General features: G+C 38.5%; 1 protein-coding gene across 1 annotated transcript; it reads right to left on the bottom strand.

Moving 5' to 3' along the window:
• Positions 1 to 441: 441 nt before the first annotated feature.
• On the bottom strand, positions 442 to 19,489 carry LOC130425257 (transmembrane channel-like protein 3). Its single transcript, XM_056751450.1, has 22 exons — positions 19,374 to 19,489; positions 18,561 to 18,707; positions 17,467 to 17,542; positions 15,876 to 15,957; positions 14,887 to 14,993; positions 14,431 to 14,529; positions 14,181 to 14,323; positions 13,384 to 13,531; positions 13,071 to 13,114; positions 12,099 to 12,246; positions 10,945 to 11,054; positions 10,754 to 10,832; positions 9,910 to 10,191; positions 9,267 to 9,395; positions 8,445 to 8,512; positions 7,833 to 7,961; positions 4,613 to 4,723; positions 3,899 to 4,024; positions 3,689 to 3,767; positions 3,489 to 3,531; positions 3,104 to 3,368; positions 442 to 1,540 (listed from the first exon to the last, which is right to left on the bottom strand). The coding sequence occupies exons 1-22, from the start codon at positions 19,487 to 19,489 to the stop codon at positions 673 to 675; spliced, it is 3,399 nt and encodes a 1,132-aa protein (XP_056607428.1). The 3' UTR covers positions 442 to 672.
• Positions 19,490 to 20,036: the final 547 nt, after the last annotated feature.

The raw sequence follows: 20,036 nt of genomic DNA, 5'->3' as shown, positions 1-20,036 counted from the left end.
ATTTAAAAACTGTTATGTGGACATTTTTTGTTACGGTCAATTCATGAAAATTTGTCAATTTCACATTGAGATGACCATCAAAATGAGTGGCAATTTACATTATGTGTGCATTAGCAAGGTTGGTCGATTTGGGTTTTACTTTTTCGCTTATGGGTTTCAGTTGGGAGTTATGGGACCAGAAATATCCAAACTCATTTATTGCTATATTGGCTTTAATAGAATACATGCAAAGTACACTTGTGCAATTTGGTCATTTCTGTGTGCTTTATACTATTACATGATAAAACTTTGTATTATATATATTTATGAATTATTGGCTGTGTTCCACAACCTAATGTGCTGCATTCATCCTGAAACGTAACTAACTATAAGTGGATTTTAAACACACTAAATCGCCTGCAAAATGCGAGTCTACCTACAATACATAAACATGTGCTGAAATAAAGGCAGGATAATCTTATATTATAGGATAAAATACAAAGGGCGCACACATATGTGTTAAAATACAGTTTCACTTGGCACATCACAATGCATTGTGGGATCACATTCTCATAACTTATGGTACATTTGACCCAAAAAATGATCTTAGAAGGCAGCGCAATTTTGCTACCAAAGTGCATCACCTTAGGTTATGGAACAAATCCATAATCTTTTATTTGAACTACAAATCATTCAAACATTTGAGTAGACAAGATCATTGGAAGCAGACACATTCAGTTTAACGCTGTTCTTGGATTTCTTTTTGGTCGGCTTGGTGCCGGGCTTCAGGTACTTCTCTTTATTGTGAATGATCTGGATGTACTGGTCCGTGCTGCTGTTTTGCTGGTCGCTGCTGGACGCCAGCGACGCCGAATCCGATTCGGTCAGAGAGGGCTCCACTTTTTGCTTGCTCTTGGACTTGACGTGTGGTTCCACGTATCTGTGCGTCGACTCTGGGATGTTTGTTTGAGAGCAAAGGTTAGAGCTGTCGTTTGCCCAGTCCTCGTCCTGATCGTCGTCTTCTTCATCACCGTACAAACCTTGCTCCATAGACACCTGACTGTCCACCGTATCACCGATGTAGAACCTTGCGGTTTGGTGGAGGTCTGACAGAGAGCGTGGACGTTGCGACTGTCGGATCGATCCCTTCTTGGTGCTGCTCTTAGGGTCTTCTTCCTCTTCCTCTTCCTCACTGAGGTGTGGCTGGTGACTCCGGTGAGGGGTGCGTGGAATGTAACGCTTAACGTTACGTGGGTAGAGCTCAACGATCTCAGCAGGTTCATCCGCTAGGCGGTAATGTCTTGGTAGGCGCACGGTGGAGCGCATCTTCTTGCGAGCTTCATGTTCGTTGACGATGACGTAGCGTGTTGTGTGAGCCCGGTGGCCTGCGTAGCTCTGTGCCATGATTACGCCGGGCTCCTTGTGCATGGGTCGGTGGGTCTTCCGAAACAGCGGATCTGAGTGGATGTGCTCAGCGTACCTTGCACTAGGGTTGTAGGCCATGTGGTGGTAGGATTTCGAGCGACAGGAACTGCCACTGCCACCCAAGTAACCAGAGTGCCTAGAACGAAGAAAACATGTTTATAGGTATTTAATCTGACTTTTACAAACGCAAGAAACAAAAATTTTGCATTCTTTTTGTTCATTCCTTGCTATGATGTGCACTGCAGTTAATGCAATGAAGTGAGGTCAAAATGAAGTAAAATTTGGGTAACACTTTCCTTGAAGCATTTATGTATAATGCATTATACAATTATTTTAAAGCATTTTAATGCACCTTTTAATGCATTGTAATGTCTTATAAGTTATTGTTATTATAGGTTATACATTATAACACTTAGCAATTCATTGTTACACTACACATTTTAAATTGGTTTAAATTCTTTACAACTACATATAATGCATAACAACACACATCATGAAGAATTATAATGTATTTTACCATTAAATAACTCTTTATTATGCATTATACATACATGATTCGAGGAAAGTGTTACCGAAATTTGTGCTCAAAATGTAAGCGTTGTTTATTTTCTAAGTCTAGAATGATCGAATGACCGTGAATAGAAATGGAAAAACGCTGGAAGAATTGGTATTTTAAAGCTGTAATACATTATTTTTGGTAAAAAATAAACATGCACATTTAGCAGGTTAGGTTTAGGGTTGAAAAGAAAAAAACAGAAAATGAATCAGGAAGATACTGATTTACATTTCGTTAACTGACAAAAATAACCTTCATTTACACCTGTCTGATCAAAAATTTCACTGTAAACATCAACAGGTTTAACTTGCCAAGTGACCATGGTATAAGCATGATAATCCACGGCTATCATTTTAATGCATTTCGTGGATTCAACGATTATCCTTTGCATATTCAGAATCGAATTAAATATGTAAAACAAATTTTTTTTATGAAAAATGAAGCCGGGAGTGAGTCTGGTTCGGTGTTTACAAATTGCGAGGTTGTCTATAGTAAAAAGTCAAAAGCTGTAAGGTACAATTTCTCTGGGAATGTCGGTTTGACGTTATTTTTACGTTATTTGACAATCCACGAGAAACAAATGAGATGGTGATAGAGAGTCAAAAGTTACAGATTGCAGCTTCTAGGAAAGATTCTTTGTTGTTTACGCATATTCCTTGTCTGATCACGTAGGCTAACACATTGTTCTGAGTAAAACAAATATTTGTCTTCAAAATCTTTTACCAAAATGTAATAATTTGCTCTGCCTCAGAAATGATGTTAAAATCAACCATCTGTCTCCATTAACACAGATATTTAACACATCCGGTTGACTCCAGACATGTGATTCATACTTATGATCTTATACATAAAATTGCACAACACTTAAGGAAATTATTGGTTGTGAATGGTGCTTCTATGTTGACTTGAATGTCTTATTTTAAACCAAATTCTGTGCTTTTTGAAGGATCAAATACCAAACCTGATGGGTATGTACTCCACCCGCCGCACTTGTCTTTGTGGAACTGAGGGGCTGCTGTACATTCTGCAAGCACTACACAGGCAAAAATGAAGGGCAGTGAAGCTTCATGAACTGCAGATGTGTGTAACAGCCAGCAGCAATGAATGGAAACATAAACTTTTATATCGTCCGGCATCACAGACCTATTGGGAACATGCTCCGCTTTGTGTTTCTGACGTACGGGGGCAGATGGACTCCACGCCACCCCCGCAGCCCTGGAGACATCTGCCCGCGATGCCGACTGGGTGATGGTCCGGATACTGTTGCCGTGGCGAACAGGAGATTCAAAGTTGACGACGCTTCCATTGGGGCGCGTCGGGGAGGTGGACCGGGCGGAGGACTCCATGCTTGTGATGTCACTTTCCTGTTCTGTCTTTTTATCGGCGCCCTCGGGCGCCTGCAGACGTGCTGTAAATCACACAGCAAACGTTCGGGCACTTGGTGACAAGCTAATATTGCCTCGTGACGTTATATATAGTGAGCGCAAAACTTTACCCATTCTTGTTCGGAAACTAGAGGATAAAATACCTGCAGCTAGCTGAAAAACTTTCTTCTTGTCGTCTGTGCGCTCCTAAAACAAAGACAAATAAATAAAATAAACGAATGGGGAAATTAGATGAATTCGATGAATTTCATCTCATCTGGTGTCTCCTGGGTCTCTTATGAATGTTCGATCTGTTAGACGAACCCGGGATCCATCATAATGAGATTCTTTGAGAGTAACGTACGGTCTGGAGTTGCAGTCTCAGCTGGCTGTTGGTGACTTTGAGGGATCTAGCGATGGACTGAAGGTAGTAGATCAGCATACTGAAACAAACAGACAACAACACAAAAAAACAACACAAGTTGGAGTCCAATAAAGAATCAATCAATCCAAGCTTTTTTCGAGTAAACTTTCTTTTCAGGCCAATGTGCCGCTGAATGAGAGTAGCACTTACAACAGCAAAAGCAATGCAGGCAGGACCACCACAGGACTGGTGACGTAGCTCATCACTTTACTGAACCACAGAGGAAAGTCATTGGCAAAGGTCTCGGAGATGATGTCGTAAATCTTCTCCTGACCACTACAGAGTAGCAAAGAACAAATGGAAAGAATGCTGTCGGTGATCAACATCACAATTTCTTCTATAGTAGTTCATTCTGTTTCTAGTCTGAGATCTATACCAGCCAATCAGATTGCATGACTTGTTGATCGGCAACACATGCTTCTTCCAAAACAAAACACACTTTTACAAAAAAAGTGTGCTTTTGGTATACGTTCTCAAACTAAAAAGAAGAACATACATTTTCAGTCTAGCTTTTACAGTTTGTACTAATCCGTAATATACTTCATATGACACTTAAGTATGCATGACTTAAAATGACAGAAATGTACATTTAACTTCAACTTGTTTCATGATATAAAGTAGCTCTAAGAAAACTGGATAATCATTTGAGGAAGTAAAAGTGAAGTGAAACATATTGAATTTCCCAAAATTGTATTCAGTGATGACTGTAAATGTGATTTTTTAATCACATATGACAAAACTTGAAAGCCGGTTTCCATTACACAACTGCTTAACCTGTTCTTTTGAACAAGTCACATTTAGATAGTCATGCTTTTGGTAAAACTGTCATTAGTATCCTCGTCTGAGATTTATTTTTGTATTTACCTGAAAGGTCCACAGTACTGTGACGGCCTGTACCTCACGATGGCAAAAATGGTGGGCAGCATGCACAGAAAGAGCATGAAGAGAAGCATAGCCAGGTAGAAATTATTCGATCTGTGGAGTGAGACCAAATTCGATTTAAAACATTCCAATGAAACAAACTGAACAGATCAAATATTTGAGCAGAATCTGTAACAAGATAGAAGTACAGTACATCTGATGGTCAGTGTTGAGTAAGTTAAGGGAAAATGTAATGAATTACTAGTTACTAATTACATATTAAATAGTGTTATAAGATTACTGTACAAATTACTCTCACCAAAAAATATTTAGTTACTTATTACTACTATATTACTTTCTATATCCTACATCGACCTTAATTAGAATTGATTCAAGAATAGCCATGAAACGACTTTTTAAAGGAACAATACTGGGTTAAAAGGAGGATCTATTGACAGAAATGAAATATAATATACAAAACTATGTCTTCAGAGGTGTATAAAGACCTTACACAATGAAACATTATGTTAGTAATACATTAGAATATTAAATGAAAGTTTGATGATAGCCGGCCTAAGGGAGCAGGGCTGCTCTGCCCAGCCCGCCCGCAGGAGGTGCTTAGGGATGGATGGAATGCCTATTCTTCATTCACCCAGTGGGGAAGGTGGAAATAGCACGCTGACCCATCTAGGAGGGGGAAGGTGCCTTCGCAGCCGTACGCCATACCAGTTGGAGGTCTCGAACTCCCTGTGATCATACCATCAGGAATGCTTCTGCTTCCCTGGTGGTTGATGACGGGATGGTGGTCTCCTCTTCTCGGCCTCGAGAAACAAAGAGGCACTGCAGCCCAATACTCGCGGCGGCCCGTGAGAGCATGGTTGACATTTCGACGTCTGCCTCTTCCTGAGCTCGACCTCCCAAGGGAGGGTGCTATAAGGAATCGTCGGGGTCGGAAGCCAAGAGGTCGCCCTCACATCTCATCGTCATCACGCGCCTTCTCCGAATGCGTGGCTGAGGAGCAAGACGGGGTGGGACCGTCTTTTGAGGAATGGTCAGACGAGCGAGATGGGCCTGAACGTCTGTGAGCCAGTGGTTGACGGATTGAGAATCCCCATATCACCCCCACTGCTCGCCATAGCGGACGTAGCTGGAAGCCTAAAGAACACAACCACCCGTGACCGTACAGCCACCCGTATCCATGAACGCCGCCTCAGCTGGCCGGAGACCCAGGCACTTGAGGAAGACATCGTGTCCGTTCCCCCCCAGGTGAGTGCGTTGCACCCACGAGCACAGCGGGACATGACGTGCTGGAGAAATTTAGCTCTTTTAGACACTTCTGGTTACTGCCGAGAAGTCAGTGACGAGAAGGGACAATCTGGTGCACCATGTTGTAAGATTCCAGCAATAGTTGAGATAGGAGTCATCAGCTTGAGATGCAAAGGCTCCGAAGAACAAAAATGGAATGATTGCAGCACACCGTCTCCCATTTATACCCTGATATTTGGGGGGAGTCCGGCATGCAAATTTAATTCGCCAATTTAATTGCCTTTTAAAAGTCAGTCAGAAGATGAAAGGTTCTCAAGTCAAACCCCATCTGTCAGTTCGACACAACGTCAAGAGGCCGAAAGAAAGGGAATCAATATTACTCACATACTGATCCGAATCAAAGCAACCTCCTAGGTGCGATTTTAAGATGATCTTTCTCTCCAACGACTCTCTGCTGGCAAGAATCTCCATAGATATCTACGAGAATCTCTGCTAAAAGACTTCGTACCTCAGGTCGTAACGTGTCTCATTTGAAAAGTCTTTATAATAAAATACACAGACCTTCTATTTAATGAAATAAATAAGAAATCACTCTTTCTACTGATCTCTTCCCTGCGTCAACATGAGAACGACATCTTTTTGTACTATGGTGGCCACATCGTGTTTGGACTGAGTGGTTCATTGCAAATCTATAATAAAAACTGTGCCTTTAATTCATTCTAATAAATAATAAAAACTTCTTAAATTATTCTTATTAACTGACCAAAGTGTACAAATGTGCGGAGACAATAATGCATACATATTAAAGGTAGACTTATAATTTTTATATCATTTTCACTATTGAATATTTTACACCGCAAAAAATGACATTCTTAATAAGTGTATTTGTCTCATTTTTCAGTACACATATCTAAACATTCTTAAATCAAGATGCATTTTCTTGTCTCCTTTTAAGGAGAAAATATAAGAATTAAGTAAGTTCATGTTAAAAACAAGCAAAAAAATCTGCCAATGGGGTGAGAAAAATAAACATGAATTAGGTACTTGAGAAAAAGATCAAACTAAGTTTATTTTTTCTAACCCCATTGGCAGATTTTTTGCTTGTTTTTATTATAAACCTCCTTTTCATAAAACGATATCTTAGGTCACATTTCTTTGTACCAATTAAACATTGATTTAAGAAGTTTTAGATATTTTTACTAAAAACAATACAAAAAGGCTTAGTAAGAATTAATTTTTTTGCAGTGTACACAGAATTTAGTTCAATTACATCGGAAGTAACTAATTCAATTCCAGAAAAAATAAGAGTAATCCCTTACATAACTTTTATAACGGAAAAGTAAATAAATTACAGTAACTAGTTACACCCAACACTGGTTATTATCCACCACCAGCGTTTTGGATTGTTGGTTTTATCGCACAAAAGCCCGTGGTGAGGCTAAATGTGAATTATGTGCAGATTACATAAAGTAATGTTTCCACCTGCGAGAGACTGATAAACCCAAAGCACTCTGAAAGAGAGACTGACCCGAGCAGTCGCACTGAAGTATCTATTGTTATCTCTGTATTCACCGTGCCAGAAAATGAGAGAGATTCAGATTCAATGAAGCAGGGAGTGCCTGATCCGCACGCTGCTCTTCAATTATTCTCACGGCTCATTTAGAATTAAATTGGGTCTGGCGAGAATTTACACTCCACCCATTCAGATCTTCGCAAATGTTGTTCTTCAGCTGAGCAAACGTGCGGGGATGGGTTGGAGAATTTTCAGAAGCACTTGTAACCTCAGAATGGGTTGGAGAGGAAATCACTTCAGTTGTGTTAGCATGATGGCAGATAATCAGACTCAGAGGTCACATTCTCACAGTGAACCCGAACATGACATCGCTATTGCACCAGTGCTGGTCTCAGATCAGTGGTTAATGAACGACCACCAATGACCTCATTCTGCCTCACTGACCTGGAGGCCCTGAAGACCTGCTGGTGAGGAACGTTACAGGTCAGCACGGCCCAGCTGCGCAGGTACATCAAACTGATGAGCTTCAAGACATTAAAGGCGGGCAGACAGGGTGAAAAGAACGCTCCCATCCTAGAGGCAGAGAAAAGAGATTTATTTGTACGGACAAGTTTATATTTTGGGATAACAAAGCTGGAGGGCAATGGAGCATTGAGTTCCAAGGGAACACGATAATTTATTGCAAAAATAGATATGGAAGGCAATATACTCTATAATAATATCAAATACAAATCTTTTTATTATCAGAATTCATACTCACACAAGTCATGTAAGAATAGTTGCAATATACCAGTATAGACCATAATTTTAGTAATGGTCAGTTATTTAATCTAACAAAAAAGAGAAAGTAAGAAAATAAAGAAATAAAATAAATTATGACTGATGAAATATCTGATAAAATCACAATTTTATTTTTAATCATATTTCTTTATTTTTGGCCACAATAGTGAAAAAATGACAGTAACAGCCCTAATGTCTTCTCTCTTTAGGATTTTTATAATTAATGATATTTACATAACATACAAAGGACTGATAAATAGATCTTGTCTCACTTACCATATCATTCCTTGGTTGTATATCAGATGAAGAACATTTTCGGCTATTTTAAATTCACCATATTCAGGCTGAAAAGAAAGTAGATTACACTTTTTGGCCATCATTTATTTGGTACAGAAACAGAAAAAATTGACAGACAAAAACTTGAGGCATTCTAAACACAAATGTGGGTAATGTGTGAAGAGTAGATGAAGTTATGTGGTTGCTATTGATTTGAGTGGTTTTACTGGGATGCTGCATGGTTGCTATGGTGGTGTGGGTGGTGTCTTACTGGTCTCAATCAATATATAAAATTCTGGGGCCGGATTTACAAAACTGTTCTTATGACAGAAATATAAGATTGTTCTTAGCATAAATTATAGGATGTATTGCTTCTTAAGAAGTTCTCAAATATTTTCTGAAGATCATCATTTTTTCATAAGAATAAAATGTAATATGCTTTGTATGAGACAAAAAATTAAGAACTTTCTGGAGAGGTTTTTTCAATATACAGAACATTTCTAAAAAACATTCTTAAATCAGAACTTGGCTTGAAAAATGGTCCTAACATTTTAAATTTGTTACTTTAGTATTTTTAAAAAATTCTCAAAATATCCTTAAATCAAGATACATTTACTTGAGAAGTTAATGACTTAAAAGTTTTTTCCTATAGAAAAATATATAATAGGTACAAGAAAACAAGCAAAAATATATATATATATAATATATACAGTATCTAATAATCCTTACATTTTTAGTGATTCACGTTGTATGAGCATATACAAATAAGCTAACTCGTAAAATAGTTACCAATTCCTGTGAAACTCAGAACATGTGACTTACAAACTTGCTCTCCAAATCCCAACAGCAGCAGTCGCTTAAATATCGCACCACCAGCCCTCGGATGAAATCGATGAGCAGGATACTCGCCACTGTGAAGATCATATCAATGATGGAGAGCTTCAACATTTCCTGTGATAAAGACAAACAAAATCCTCGGGCATGTAGATCTCAGTATTATCCCATTAGCATCTAAAAGCGACACATTAAATCAGCCATTTGGACTGAAACCAATGATGCACGGCCACCTCAGAAAGTCCTGAACGGCCGTCTTACCCTGACAGTGCTTTAATTAAATATACTGCGTATTTCAACCTATGTATACGATCCATATTTCAGTCCCTTACAGGAAAACAATTGCCACCGGACAGCCTGTTTTCTCTTTGAGAAATTAACAATTATTTTACAATAATGCTCTTAATAAATAACTGTGGGGGTGTGGTCGCTTCTGAAAGAATCAGACACAGTTCATTAGGTGGCACAAAGGCTATGTTGTGATAAACGTGACGCTAAGCTGCTGTGTTAAATTGTTTAATTATTTCTGTCTAATATTTCACACACAATCATCAGGGGAATATATAACTCTTACTGATATCTGAAAGAGTTTTGAAGCAGAAAGCAACGATGTCACCAGATGAAGGCATACCTGACCGACATATGTTTCCCAGCAGGGGTCCTGTTGTGATCTGGTGGTGTACTCGTAGACGACGGTCTGGTTCAGCAGAGACTGCATTCTCATTGCCTGTCCATAGGACGCGGTGCTTTTGATAGTGGAAACGCTGTTGTTAAAATCCAAAAGCGTCATGGTAAGAGTGCTGTTCTGACGCTCGGTGATATCTGGGACGATGGTGGACATGTTGTCCTCAGTGGGTTGGGAGATAGTCGCTAGGTATGATGTTGAAGACACATTTCCTGGAGCCGCAGGAATCTACAGTGTGTTATGTGAGATCAATAAAATCTTTGAATATCTGCTAATTTCCAACACTATATCCTTCATATTTTTTGCATGATCTGCTTTTGCCATGGTTCCTTCACTTCCTGGTCACGAGAAATAGAGCTTTTAATTTCAGAAGTTGTTTCACTCAGCTAGACGTCACGATACGGAAAAAATACATGCGATTAATCACATCCAGAATAAAAGTTTATTTTTACAATACATATGTCTATGTACTGTGACTATTAATTTGGTAATTATTAACAAATACATGATATATGTACGTGTATGTGTTTTGAAATACAAAATCAATGTGCACAGTACACAGATATATACAGTATTATGTAAACAAAAACTTTATTCATGCAATAAATCGCGATTAATGGTTTGAAAGCCCAAGTTTAAATGTCTTCATCTGTAAACAGCTTGTTTATTTGAGCTGTCGGGTTAGATTTCTCAAGGAATCAATTTGACATCATCTGACTTCAACACAGCAAGTAACCTGTAATTTTAGCGTAAAAGTTATGAATAAAAGAGGAATAGAAATGTGACTTACAGCAGAGCTCATGCTGTTGACCTTGTCCAAAAGTGCAATTATCAAACTGTACAGGTTTCCTAGATACAACACCAGTACTCTAAACACACACACAAAACAACACAATATTAAAATATTACACTTTTATTAATTAGTAAACCACACCAAAAAAAAACAACCAAACCATATCGGCAAAGACGTTCATTTCAAACCTGGCGAGCTGGAAGCGGAGGCTTGTTCTGGGGTGATACATCTCCAGCTGTGCCACCAGCTCGAAGGCGGAAGGTGCGATCATTGTGATGAGAGACACAACCACACTGACCTTATGTACATAAAACACACATACATACAAGAACATTTATCTTACTCTAATAAGAGTCAGATCATGTTTAAGATCAAAATATCATACATACTCTATATGGACATGGAAATTTTGTGAAACTAATTAATTTGTTTGTTCTTATCTTAATTTACCTCTATAATCACATTCATTTTACACCTCGGTACTCTTCATGAATTGTAACAATAGCCCAGGTTGCAATATAAGCTTGTATCGGCATTTGAGCAGTTTGTTGGCTTCAACATATTAGCATTCCATTTGACTATGGCAGCGTTTATACTACTGCGTGTTTCTTTAAAAAACGCATACGTTTTGCTGCGATTACGCCTGGTGTTTACACTACTCCATAGTTTTAAAATCCGGAGTTTTCGACCCCCTGAAAACAGAGACTTTTGGAAATGCTGCAGACCCCAATTTAGTTAGAAAACTCCGGGGTTGCGTTTCTACGTAAACAGACGAAAACGGAGACTTTAGAATACGCAGGCGTGGTTGCTCACTTTACCTTACTGGTTGGGTCATCTGTATCATTGCGATTGCTTCCCTGATTCCTTAAGCCTCTGTCACATGAGCCATTACGCTACCTGAATGACCAGCCTCACAAGAACCGTGTAAACAACAGACTTACTTGTTTAACTTAAGTTACGCTGCGTACACATATCGGCACGTGAAATTACAGCAACACGAGAGAGAATCGTGAGACGTATGCTTTTGAATCGTGCTCGCAGTACTGCGATGTCATCCATCGATCGGCCTGCGCAGCGCCGAATGAAATCAAACAAGACTGATAATATGGATTACCTCATCTAACGTTATCCACGCGTAAACGTCCTTGCTTTTCCTTGTCATCATGTTAATTCTGTACTGGTCGGTCTGTGACTAGTAACCAACTGTCAGAAATGCCAGATGGAACCTTAATAATTCCAGGTGTCAAATTGTCTCTTTTGTTTCAGTGTTTATTTCCCTTGAGCAATTCCAGGAGAAACATCCGAGACTACTGAAATGAAACACCAGACAATCAAATCATACCTCATTCTTCTCCCACAGCGTTAACTCTGGTTTCTCCTGCTCCAGTTTCTGAGAACGATCCACCACAAAGTAAATGATGTAAATGCTGCCAGCCAAAGACAAGAGGACCAAAATGTTTGCCAGAATCCTCAGACTGATCAGTACGGCTCTGTCGGGATATAAGAATAACTTGTGAAATTTTGAATGTGAATCAAGTCCGATCTATTAGTTTGTTCTGCTATGAAAGAATTTTCCAGCAGATTTTTTCCATTTATCGAATGAGTTACAACACAAATAGTTCTCAGTTTACTTGCTTTAAATGATATAAAGTGTCTTTTATTCAAATGATGTACGCCATATTGTATTTATATGATGTTGTGATGGATTTCATTCACTTCGCTCGGCGCAACCATGACTGAACAGAGCGACACCGCCAACACCAACAAATAGCTTCAATTGTCACTAAAGTCTGCAAATGTTTCAGTCGAAAATGTCTTGACTGAATATATCGTTATGTGTATCATACTTATAACTCTGGAGCAATTAAAAAAAAAAAAAAAACATTTGCACATTGCAACGTATAGAAAATCCATATCTTAGATAACAAATAGCAGCATAACCCTGTGCGGATGTGTGTGTGGTGTCTTCCCACCACACATTAATCTGCCTTAATGTGTGTGCGATTTAGACACACTCTTCTGTCCGCGGTAAAAGGACGTTTGCATAAAATACGACGACGAGCTTCGTCGTTTCCCATGATCTGCTGGGATTGCATTGGACGGTGAAGAGGTGCATAAATCAGGCAGTGTGACACAGCCCCAGATCAAGGGCAACAACACATCGCTGTTATTCACTTAGCGATACAATCATTCCTCTCCTCAAAAGCCTGAAACGCCGGCAGTTTTGTTAAACATGCACTTCTGAGAGACTGAGGAAAGAGCACAATCAGCACTTCAGATGATCACAGCGACACAAATAAAGTGAAACACTTGCAGGCTTGTGTCTTTCTTCTTCTCCTGCTCTTCTACGATGGCTTCCTTGAACAAAAAACAACACAAAAGAAAAACTATCAGCATATAAAACTTTTAACGGTTGCCATGGAAACCGTGGTTTCTTCCAAAGAGTTTCACTTTATGTTACCATACAACACAATGGTATTGTCAAAAATGTTTGCATGACATTGATGAGAGTTACTAAAAGCCGAAAATGACCTTCGCTCGTATACAATGTTTTACTTAGTTATAACTGCACAATCATTGAGAATTGAATCAAAGATTATGGGATGTTACATGTAGCGAACGCTCACCCTGATGCTGTTAATTATAGCTGCTCCTTTGCTCTCCGCCGCTTCCGGATTTCCGATCAGATAGTCCCACGCACAGAAGACCCGCCAGCAGAAGGTGAAGTTCTCATCAGAAGCTCCAGCTAAACTCATGCGGGAGTTTTTAGCCATTCTTATGCATAAAAATACAAACAGAGTTGAACTTAACACTTCAAATGAACCCGAATCCAGATTGCTTAACCTGTAATCTACCTTTTTTTTTACATTTATGTATTTCAACCATTACAGTATCATTTGTTGGCTTTTATTTGAAATTTAGGCAACAATGCTGTGTTCACACCAAAAGCAAAGTATCGCGTTCCTCACACTATATTACTTGCGGGAATAGTTTGATTTTTTCACGCAAGTGACGGCAAAAACATTGCACAATGGGGAGTGTCTTCACACTAGGGTGTCAATGAGCGAATTGCTTGCTATACTTGAAATATTTTTACTTGGGTGGATGACGATAAACCTGCATCAATCGTGCCGCCCGATGTGCATCATGTGCGTCGCCCGGCGCAAGATTGCTTCTATTCGCCACTTTGCATTGACTTTGTATGTAATTTACTTGCGCAAATCGCTTCAGTCACATTTGGTGTGAATGCACATAACACTTAATTCATACTTCAAATACGACTAAGAACTTCATCAAATCTCCTGAGCTATGAAAGATCAGGTGCTTTACTGGTCTTAAGATGGTATCATACTGCCCCAAAAACCAGCCAGCAAGTAAATAGTAAATACAGCAAATTTCAAGCAAAGTGTCTTTCGGTGATTACTTTCTTAACAAAGTGATGAAACTGTAGGCAAAAACTGCCATTCCAACCAGAAAATAGGCCAATGGTAGTCTGTAGCCGGCGCTGCCGATTTTACGCACGTTGCCGTAGTAGCCGTAGAAAAGTACAGAGTACTGTAGATAGCCCTAAAAACAGACATAAAACAAAACTCAAGTGGCAAATTAGCACGATTAAAGGCGGCACACGCGTGTCACTTTAGAAAAACATTAAAGAGAGAAGATGATGGCCTTGCCCCCAATGACCAGATGGTGTCCAGGTCCTGCGCAGAAGAGAGGTGCTCTTTGGGAATGGTCTTGCTGCGAATGGTACCGAACGAAGCGCCGGCCAAAAGCTGATTGGACGACACAGATCACAGAGAAAAAGCGATGAAGGTCGACGGATGATATGTGAGCAGAAATTGCTTTGTGTCTTTGCTTTAGGGTGTGAAATAAATCAAAGCATATTTTCAGAAAGCTCTATTTTCATTTTTGAACATCTTTTATTAAAATCCAACAAGGGCAGAGATGGCCTTGGGTTGAAGGAAAAGGTGTTTTTCGACAAATAAATGCTCACGGTGGCACTTTAAAATGTTGTATGTAATGTTCATATAAACGTTTAGATTCGTTATGAAATTGTATGTTTTCAAATGCTCATGTTTGAAGGTAAAGTTTGTGATGTACTTTTTAGGATGAATAAATCACACACTAACCTCAGGCAGTACGATAAAGGCTCCGGTCAAGATAGTGAGAACAATATTGATGCCAAAGAGCCATCGGAGGAATATGAAGTAAGAGGCAACACCTGATCCAAAGTGACCTTTGAAAACAACATATACAGTTAAGACAATACACTGTGCAGTTGAAATTAATACATTAACACTTTTTACCCAGGTTGACAAACACAAATTTGATATTTTGCCTAAAAATCTATAATAATAAACTGTTGAGGCACCAACATTATTAAATGGAAAGTTAATACACAAAAAGTGAACTAATTTAAAATCAGGGGTGTAAAAATATATCAAATACTGTATATCGCAATACAAAACCATTAAGAAACGTATTGTTTTGCGATTAAGATATATATATATGGCAATTTATTTATATGTTAAAGTTCAGTTTTATTTTTCAGTTACAGATCTTTTGAGTTTTTATAAGTTTACATATAAATGGTTAAATGAAACCTTCAATGTTGTCAATTATTTAAACAAAATAAGAATTGTTACTGAAACATTTTAATGTTTTGGGGAAAATCTTTCATTTGAGTGTAAGTCACATAAACATAGATATATATTTACTGTATATATACATATGTTTTCAAATATTGTGATGAAGTATTGAGTGACTTTCAAATAGAATGACTGAGTCGTCACTCATTATTATATTAAATTGTGAGCTGAGCATATGGTTGCACCCCTATTTAAAATGTTAAAGGAATATTAAACATGAAAAAACAGTTGCCAAAAAAACAAAAAATATTACAGAAATCTCATTCAAAATATCAATAAACCAACAAGAAAACTACAAAAAATAACTGCGAACAACATTTTTTCACTGTGCAATATAAATATAGACCTTTAAGGTTATCATAATTTGTTCTGGCTAACATATTAAACATACTAATAGCAACATTTGCAGAGAAATTCAACACAAATTATCAGTATAACAGTCACTGAATGGATTTTAGTTTGGTACTTACTTTCAATCTTTTTAATCCTCATCTCCCACGGTATGAAGAGAACAACAATGTTATATAAAACTCTTGAAATCTTCTTCAGCAACTGGAAATGCGACGCAAACATGAGAACAAATATGAAATTCAACATATAAAAACTGATTTGAACTGCAAATTTTTTCCTTAAGGATATTTTACAACATGAATTCAAAAATAAATTGAATCCAGGGAGCATTTCATAAAAGGAGTGTTAAGGAATCCGAGAGTATAAATCTGATAAATCAATGTGTACGGCCATCTGATTTTCAATCTGCCACGAAAGCCATAATCAGAATGAATAATTCACCATCAAATCCACTTGCTAAAAAGTCAATTAATTTTAATGGTGCTTGGGCAGCCTCGGCGAATGGCATTGGACATTTTAATTAAAGCGGCCTATAACAACAGGCCATAAATTTGAGAGCAACGTCTGAGAGCAGATGAGGAGTGCTGCTGAGGCGGAGATATGGAGAACTTGAATCTCCCATAAACACAAAACTGATTTAATAAAGGAAAAGAGGAAAACGGGAAGCAATCACAAAAATACAAGAATGGGTGGATGGAGGGATAAATTGGTGGCACAAAATCGGATGGCAAAAGTATCATAATGCGTAAACTGTTCAGATGGATGGACAAAATAAATAGAGGACTGCTTGGATTGACAGGTGGCAAAACTCTTTGACTGCCTCCCATGTGGTTCCTATGCAGTTGTAAAGGTGAAGGATGGGTGGGTTGGTTGGATTATGGATGGCTACACAGAAAGACACATGGATAAGTGAATGGGTGCATTGATGGATGGAAAGACACACATCCACTTTACTAAATTGTTTGCCAGATGGTTGCTATGCAGTTGCTAAGGTGAAGGATAGGCGGGTGAGTTGGTGGATATATATTCAATAGTATGAAACATTCCCTGCATCTGAAATCGCCACCATATTATATAGTAGGAGAAAATGTGTCCTGAGTAGTATGTCGGCAACCTCGATATGCACAAAATTATGTTTTATTAACAAGGTTCGGGAGGAGCACGAGCCGAGAATGAACTCAGCTGACTTTCGATAAACAATCACAGCAATCATCCTATCGGCCTTTAAATAGTCAAGCCGCCTTACCGCTCATAACATCCCTCCTCCAAACCGCTAGCCCATTTTCACCTTTGAGCACCGGGTTTGGGCACACACCCCGCCTGGGGCCTTCTCCCCGCTATAAAAATAGCGTGAAACTTAAAAGCGGGTGTCCGTTTTTTAAATGCAAGTTCAGATTAATGAATTTGTGGTGAATAGATTATGTTTGTACGCCTTCATCCAGGTTCATGTTAGTACGTCATAAGTCAAAGAGCATACGGGTCACACGACAATAAAACATGGCGGATGCAGGACGTCCAAAATCTATTCATACTACCCCCACACATTCTATAAAGAACGTATTGTTTTTCAAATTGATAGTTAGGTACTTCATTTAAATCAGTAGGACTGTCATAGTATGCGATTTTGGACTCAGTGATTGTTTTTGACCTGAATGAAACAAGTTAGATACAAGAACCTTTTGTTAGCTGACAAAACATTGTTCAACTTACATCGGCACCGGCCGCCTGGTAACCTCGTGTCCTGGTCAGTCGGCCTTCAAACTTCAGGACAATCTCTCTTGCTTGCCTGAAAGCGAAACAGACCAACTTCAGTCATCTGGACAGTTTCACACTCTACCTCTGAGGTTCTATTTCTATATCTTCTAATGAACATACATGAAAAAAAGCCAATATAAAAAAAGGTAATGAAGTAATAAAAATCTAACAGCAACCTAATAGAGAAATCAAACAAATACAAATGGAAAATTGATTTTTTCCAAAGGTGGGTGTATGTAATCACGGGCGGTCACCCGGAGATTATTGGAATGCTCGTAAAATGTAGCGTGAGCCATCTTTGACGCACCATCGCACATAACCTCATAAATAAATGTGCTAATAAAAGCATTAGTCAGGCCGCCGTCTTCTCTGAACATCAAGGGGGATGCAAACGTTCACATGCGAAAGTTGACATGACCTGATGATTCACGTTTTAAACACTGTCTGTTTGCTTGAACACACCACCTAAATTAATCAAGGCTTCTCTAGGCATTGTGGGTAGATCTTTGAACCCCCCTCAAAAAAAGTCGAATGGCACCCAGAGAAATGAGAATGAGCCGGAAAGGCTAATGAAATAATTACTCAGCTAATTTAGTTTGCTCTCCAGGCGTTGTGTTGTAAACACGGTGGCCGGTTTTAAGCACTGAATATAAATTGTTATTTACACGATGTGTTTAATGCGTGGATGCTTTCATCCATTATCATCATTTCTAAAAGCTTTTTTCTAGGCACGATCATTTCGGAGTTGAATTATCACGATAGAGAGAAATAATGCTCAGATTTATCTATCTATTCGTTTCTATCTGAAATGGTGTATAAACAATGACCTCGGTGTTATACCTAATAGTACATTATAAATATGTCCACATTCTGGCCTCATACATTTATAAATTCTAATAAAAAGTGCAAATGCGTCTATAAATCTTATAAACGCATAAACTTATTTTCTTATCAGCCGACAACGGAACGGTGTATTTTAGTCAGCATCTTAGTGCTCATGAAATTCTGTTGACATTCTCTGAAAATGTAAACACGGCTGGTTCCTATACTTCAGCACTTTCAGCTTGCGTCGTATCGGCCAGGGTTTGGTTCGGATGTTGGCGATGATCTCCTTCTGAAGCTGAATGTTCTGGAACATCTCCTCTGGATCATTACTGTCCACCCGCTCTCCATCTTTATCCTCATCATCAGACGGTCTGAAAAACAATCAAAAATATCACACATCGCTTCACTGTAAATCCTATGCAGCATCAAAATGTGTGGATTTTCATTTGCATATCAAGATGCTTAACAAAGATTGGATGAAAAAATGACGATGGGAATGACTTTTTTTATTATGAAATTACTGTAATTGATTTTAATGTCGCTAATTGTGTAAATACAGACGGAAGATTTAATCTCATATACTGTCTGTCCTTATATAAAAAATGACAAATAAAAAATAAACTCACCCTGCCTTGAAAAAAAGCCAGTATTTAATTTATTATATAAAAAAGAAATATACATTGTACACGCAAAACAACTGATGCATTTTAATGAGATCATGCGCAGTATATGTACATAACACACATGCAGACTATTTAAAGTCATTTTGCGCCGGGAACATGACTCAAAATGTATTAAGAAGAATTGACAGAAGGTTTACATCAAAGATTTAGTTTTAAACGAGTGCCAAAAATACAACGCTCCTTTTCTGCTGCCCAAAAGCTGGATGCTCACTAGATGCAGCACGACATAAATATTTCTCATAAAAATGTCCAAAAACACCAAAGGCTATGTGAGTCTGGTGAGGAATCTTTCATTTTATCTCTGGTATTAAAACAGCCAGACTTCTGTACGAGTTGTTGGAAAATCAAGCTCACCCGTTTTCATCCTGGTATGGGGAATAAATCCTTCTGGAATTCTTCCTCATGCTTTTGTGGCGTTTGGAGGATATCAGGGGTCTGGTTATAGTGGCCGGTTCAGTCATGTCACTCATTTCCAGCTGTGAAAGTTTCAGCGGTGTTTTGCATAAGTTCCTCTGTGATGGAGAGGAGGGATGAGGAGTCTGATCCTGAATGAATCCTGCACTGAATCTGCACTAAGCCCCTCCACCAGCTCCCAAAGATGAACTGGACTCTTAAAGGAACAGCGTCGAAGATCTGCAACCTGGAGCAACAAGCGACGAAAGCAAGCGCTCCTGTACACAGTGGCTCTAAAGTGAGAGAATATATCTTATACAACATTTCACAATATATTTCACAACAAGGTATGGGTTGTCCAAAAATGATTTGATCTTTTTTTCAAAATGGAACCAAATATAGTCCTTATGATCTGTGCAATACATTTAATGTACAATCATATGTACAGACAGACAGCCTGAGCTCGTTACTTTGTTGCTAATTTTAATACATTTGTACAGTGTGAATCATAGCAAAAAAGCAATAATGAAGCCCCGCCCATAACTGTGATTGGTGCAAAAGTATTAACAATCTCGTAAAATTGCAAACAAATATTTTTGAAAGTGAAAATTAAACTTACATTTA

Source organism: Triplophysa dalaica, chromosome 1, assembly GCF_015846415.1.
Source record: "Triplophysa dalaica isolate WHDGS20190420 chromosome 1, ASM1584641v1, whole genome shotgun sequence".
In the NCBI taxonomy this organism is placed as follows: domain Eukaryota; kingdom Metazoa; phylum Chordata; class Actinopteri; order Cypriniformes; family Nemacheilidae; genus Triplophysa; species Triplophysa dalaica.
The sequence above is the reverse complement of the archived record's forward strand: the minus strand, read 5'-3'. Positions and strand labels throughout refer to the sequence as shown.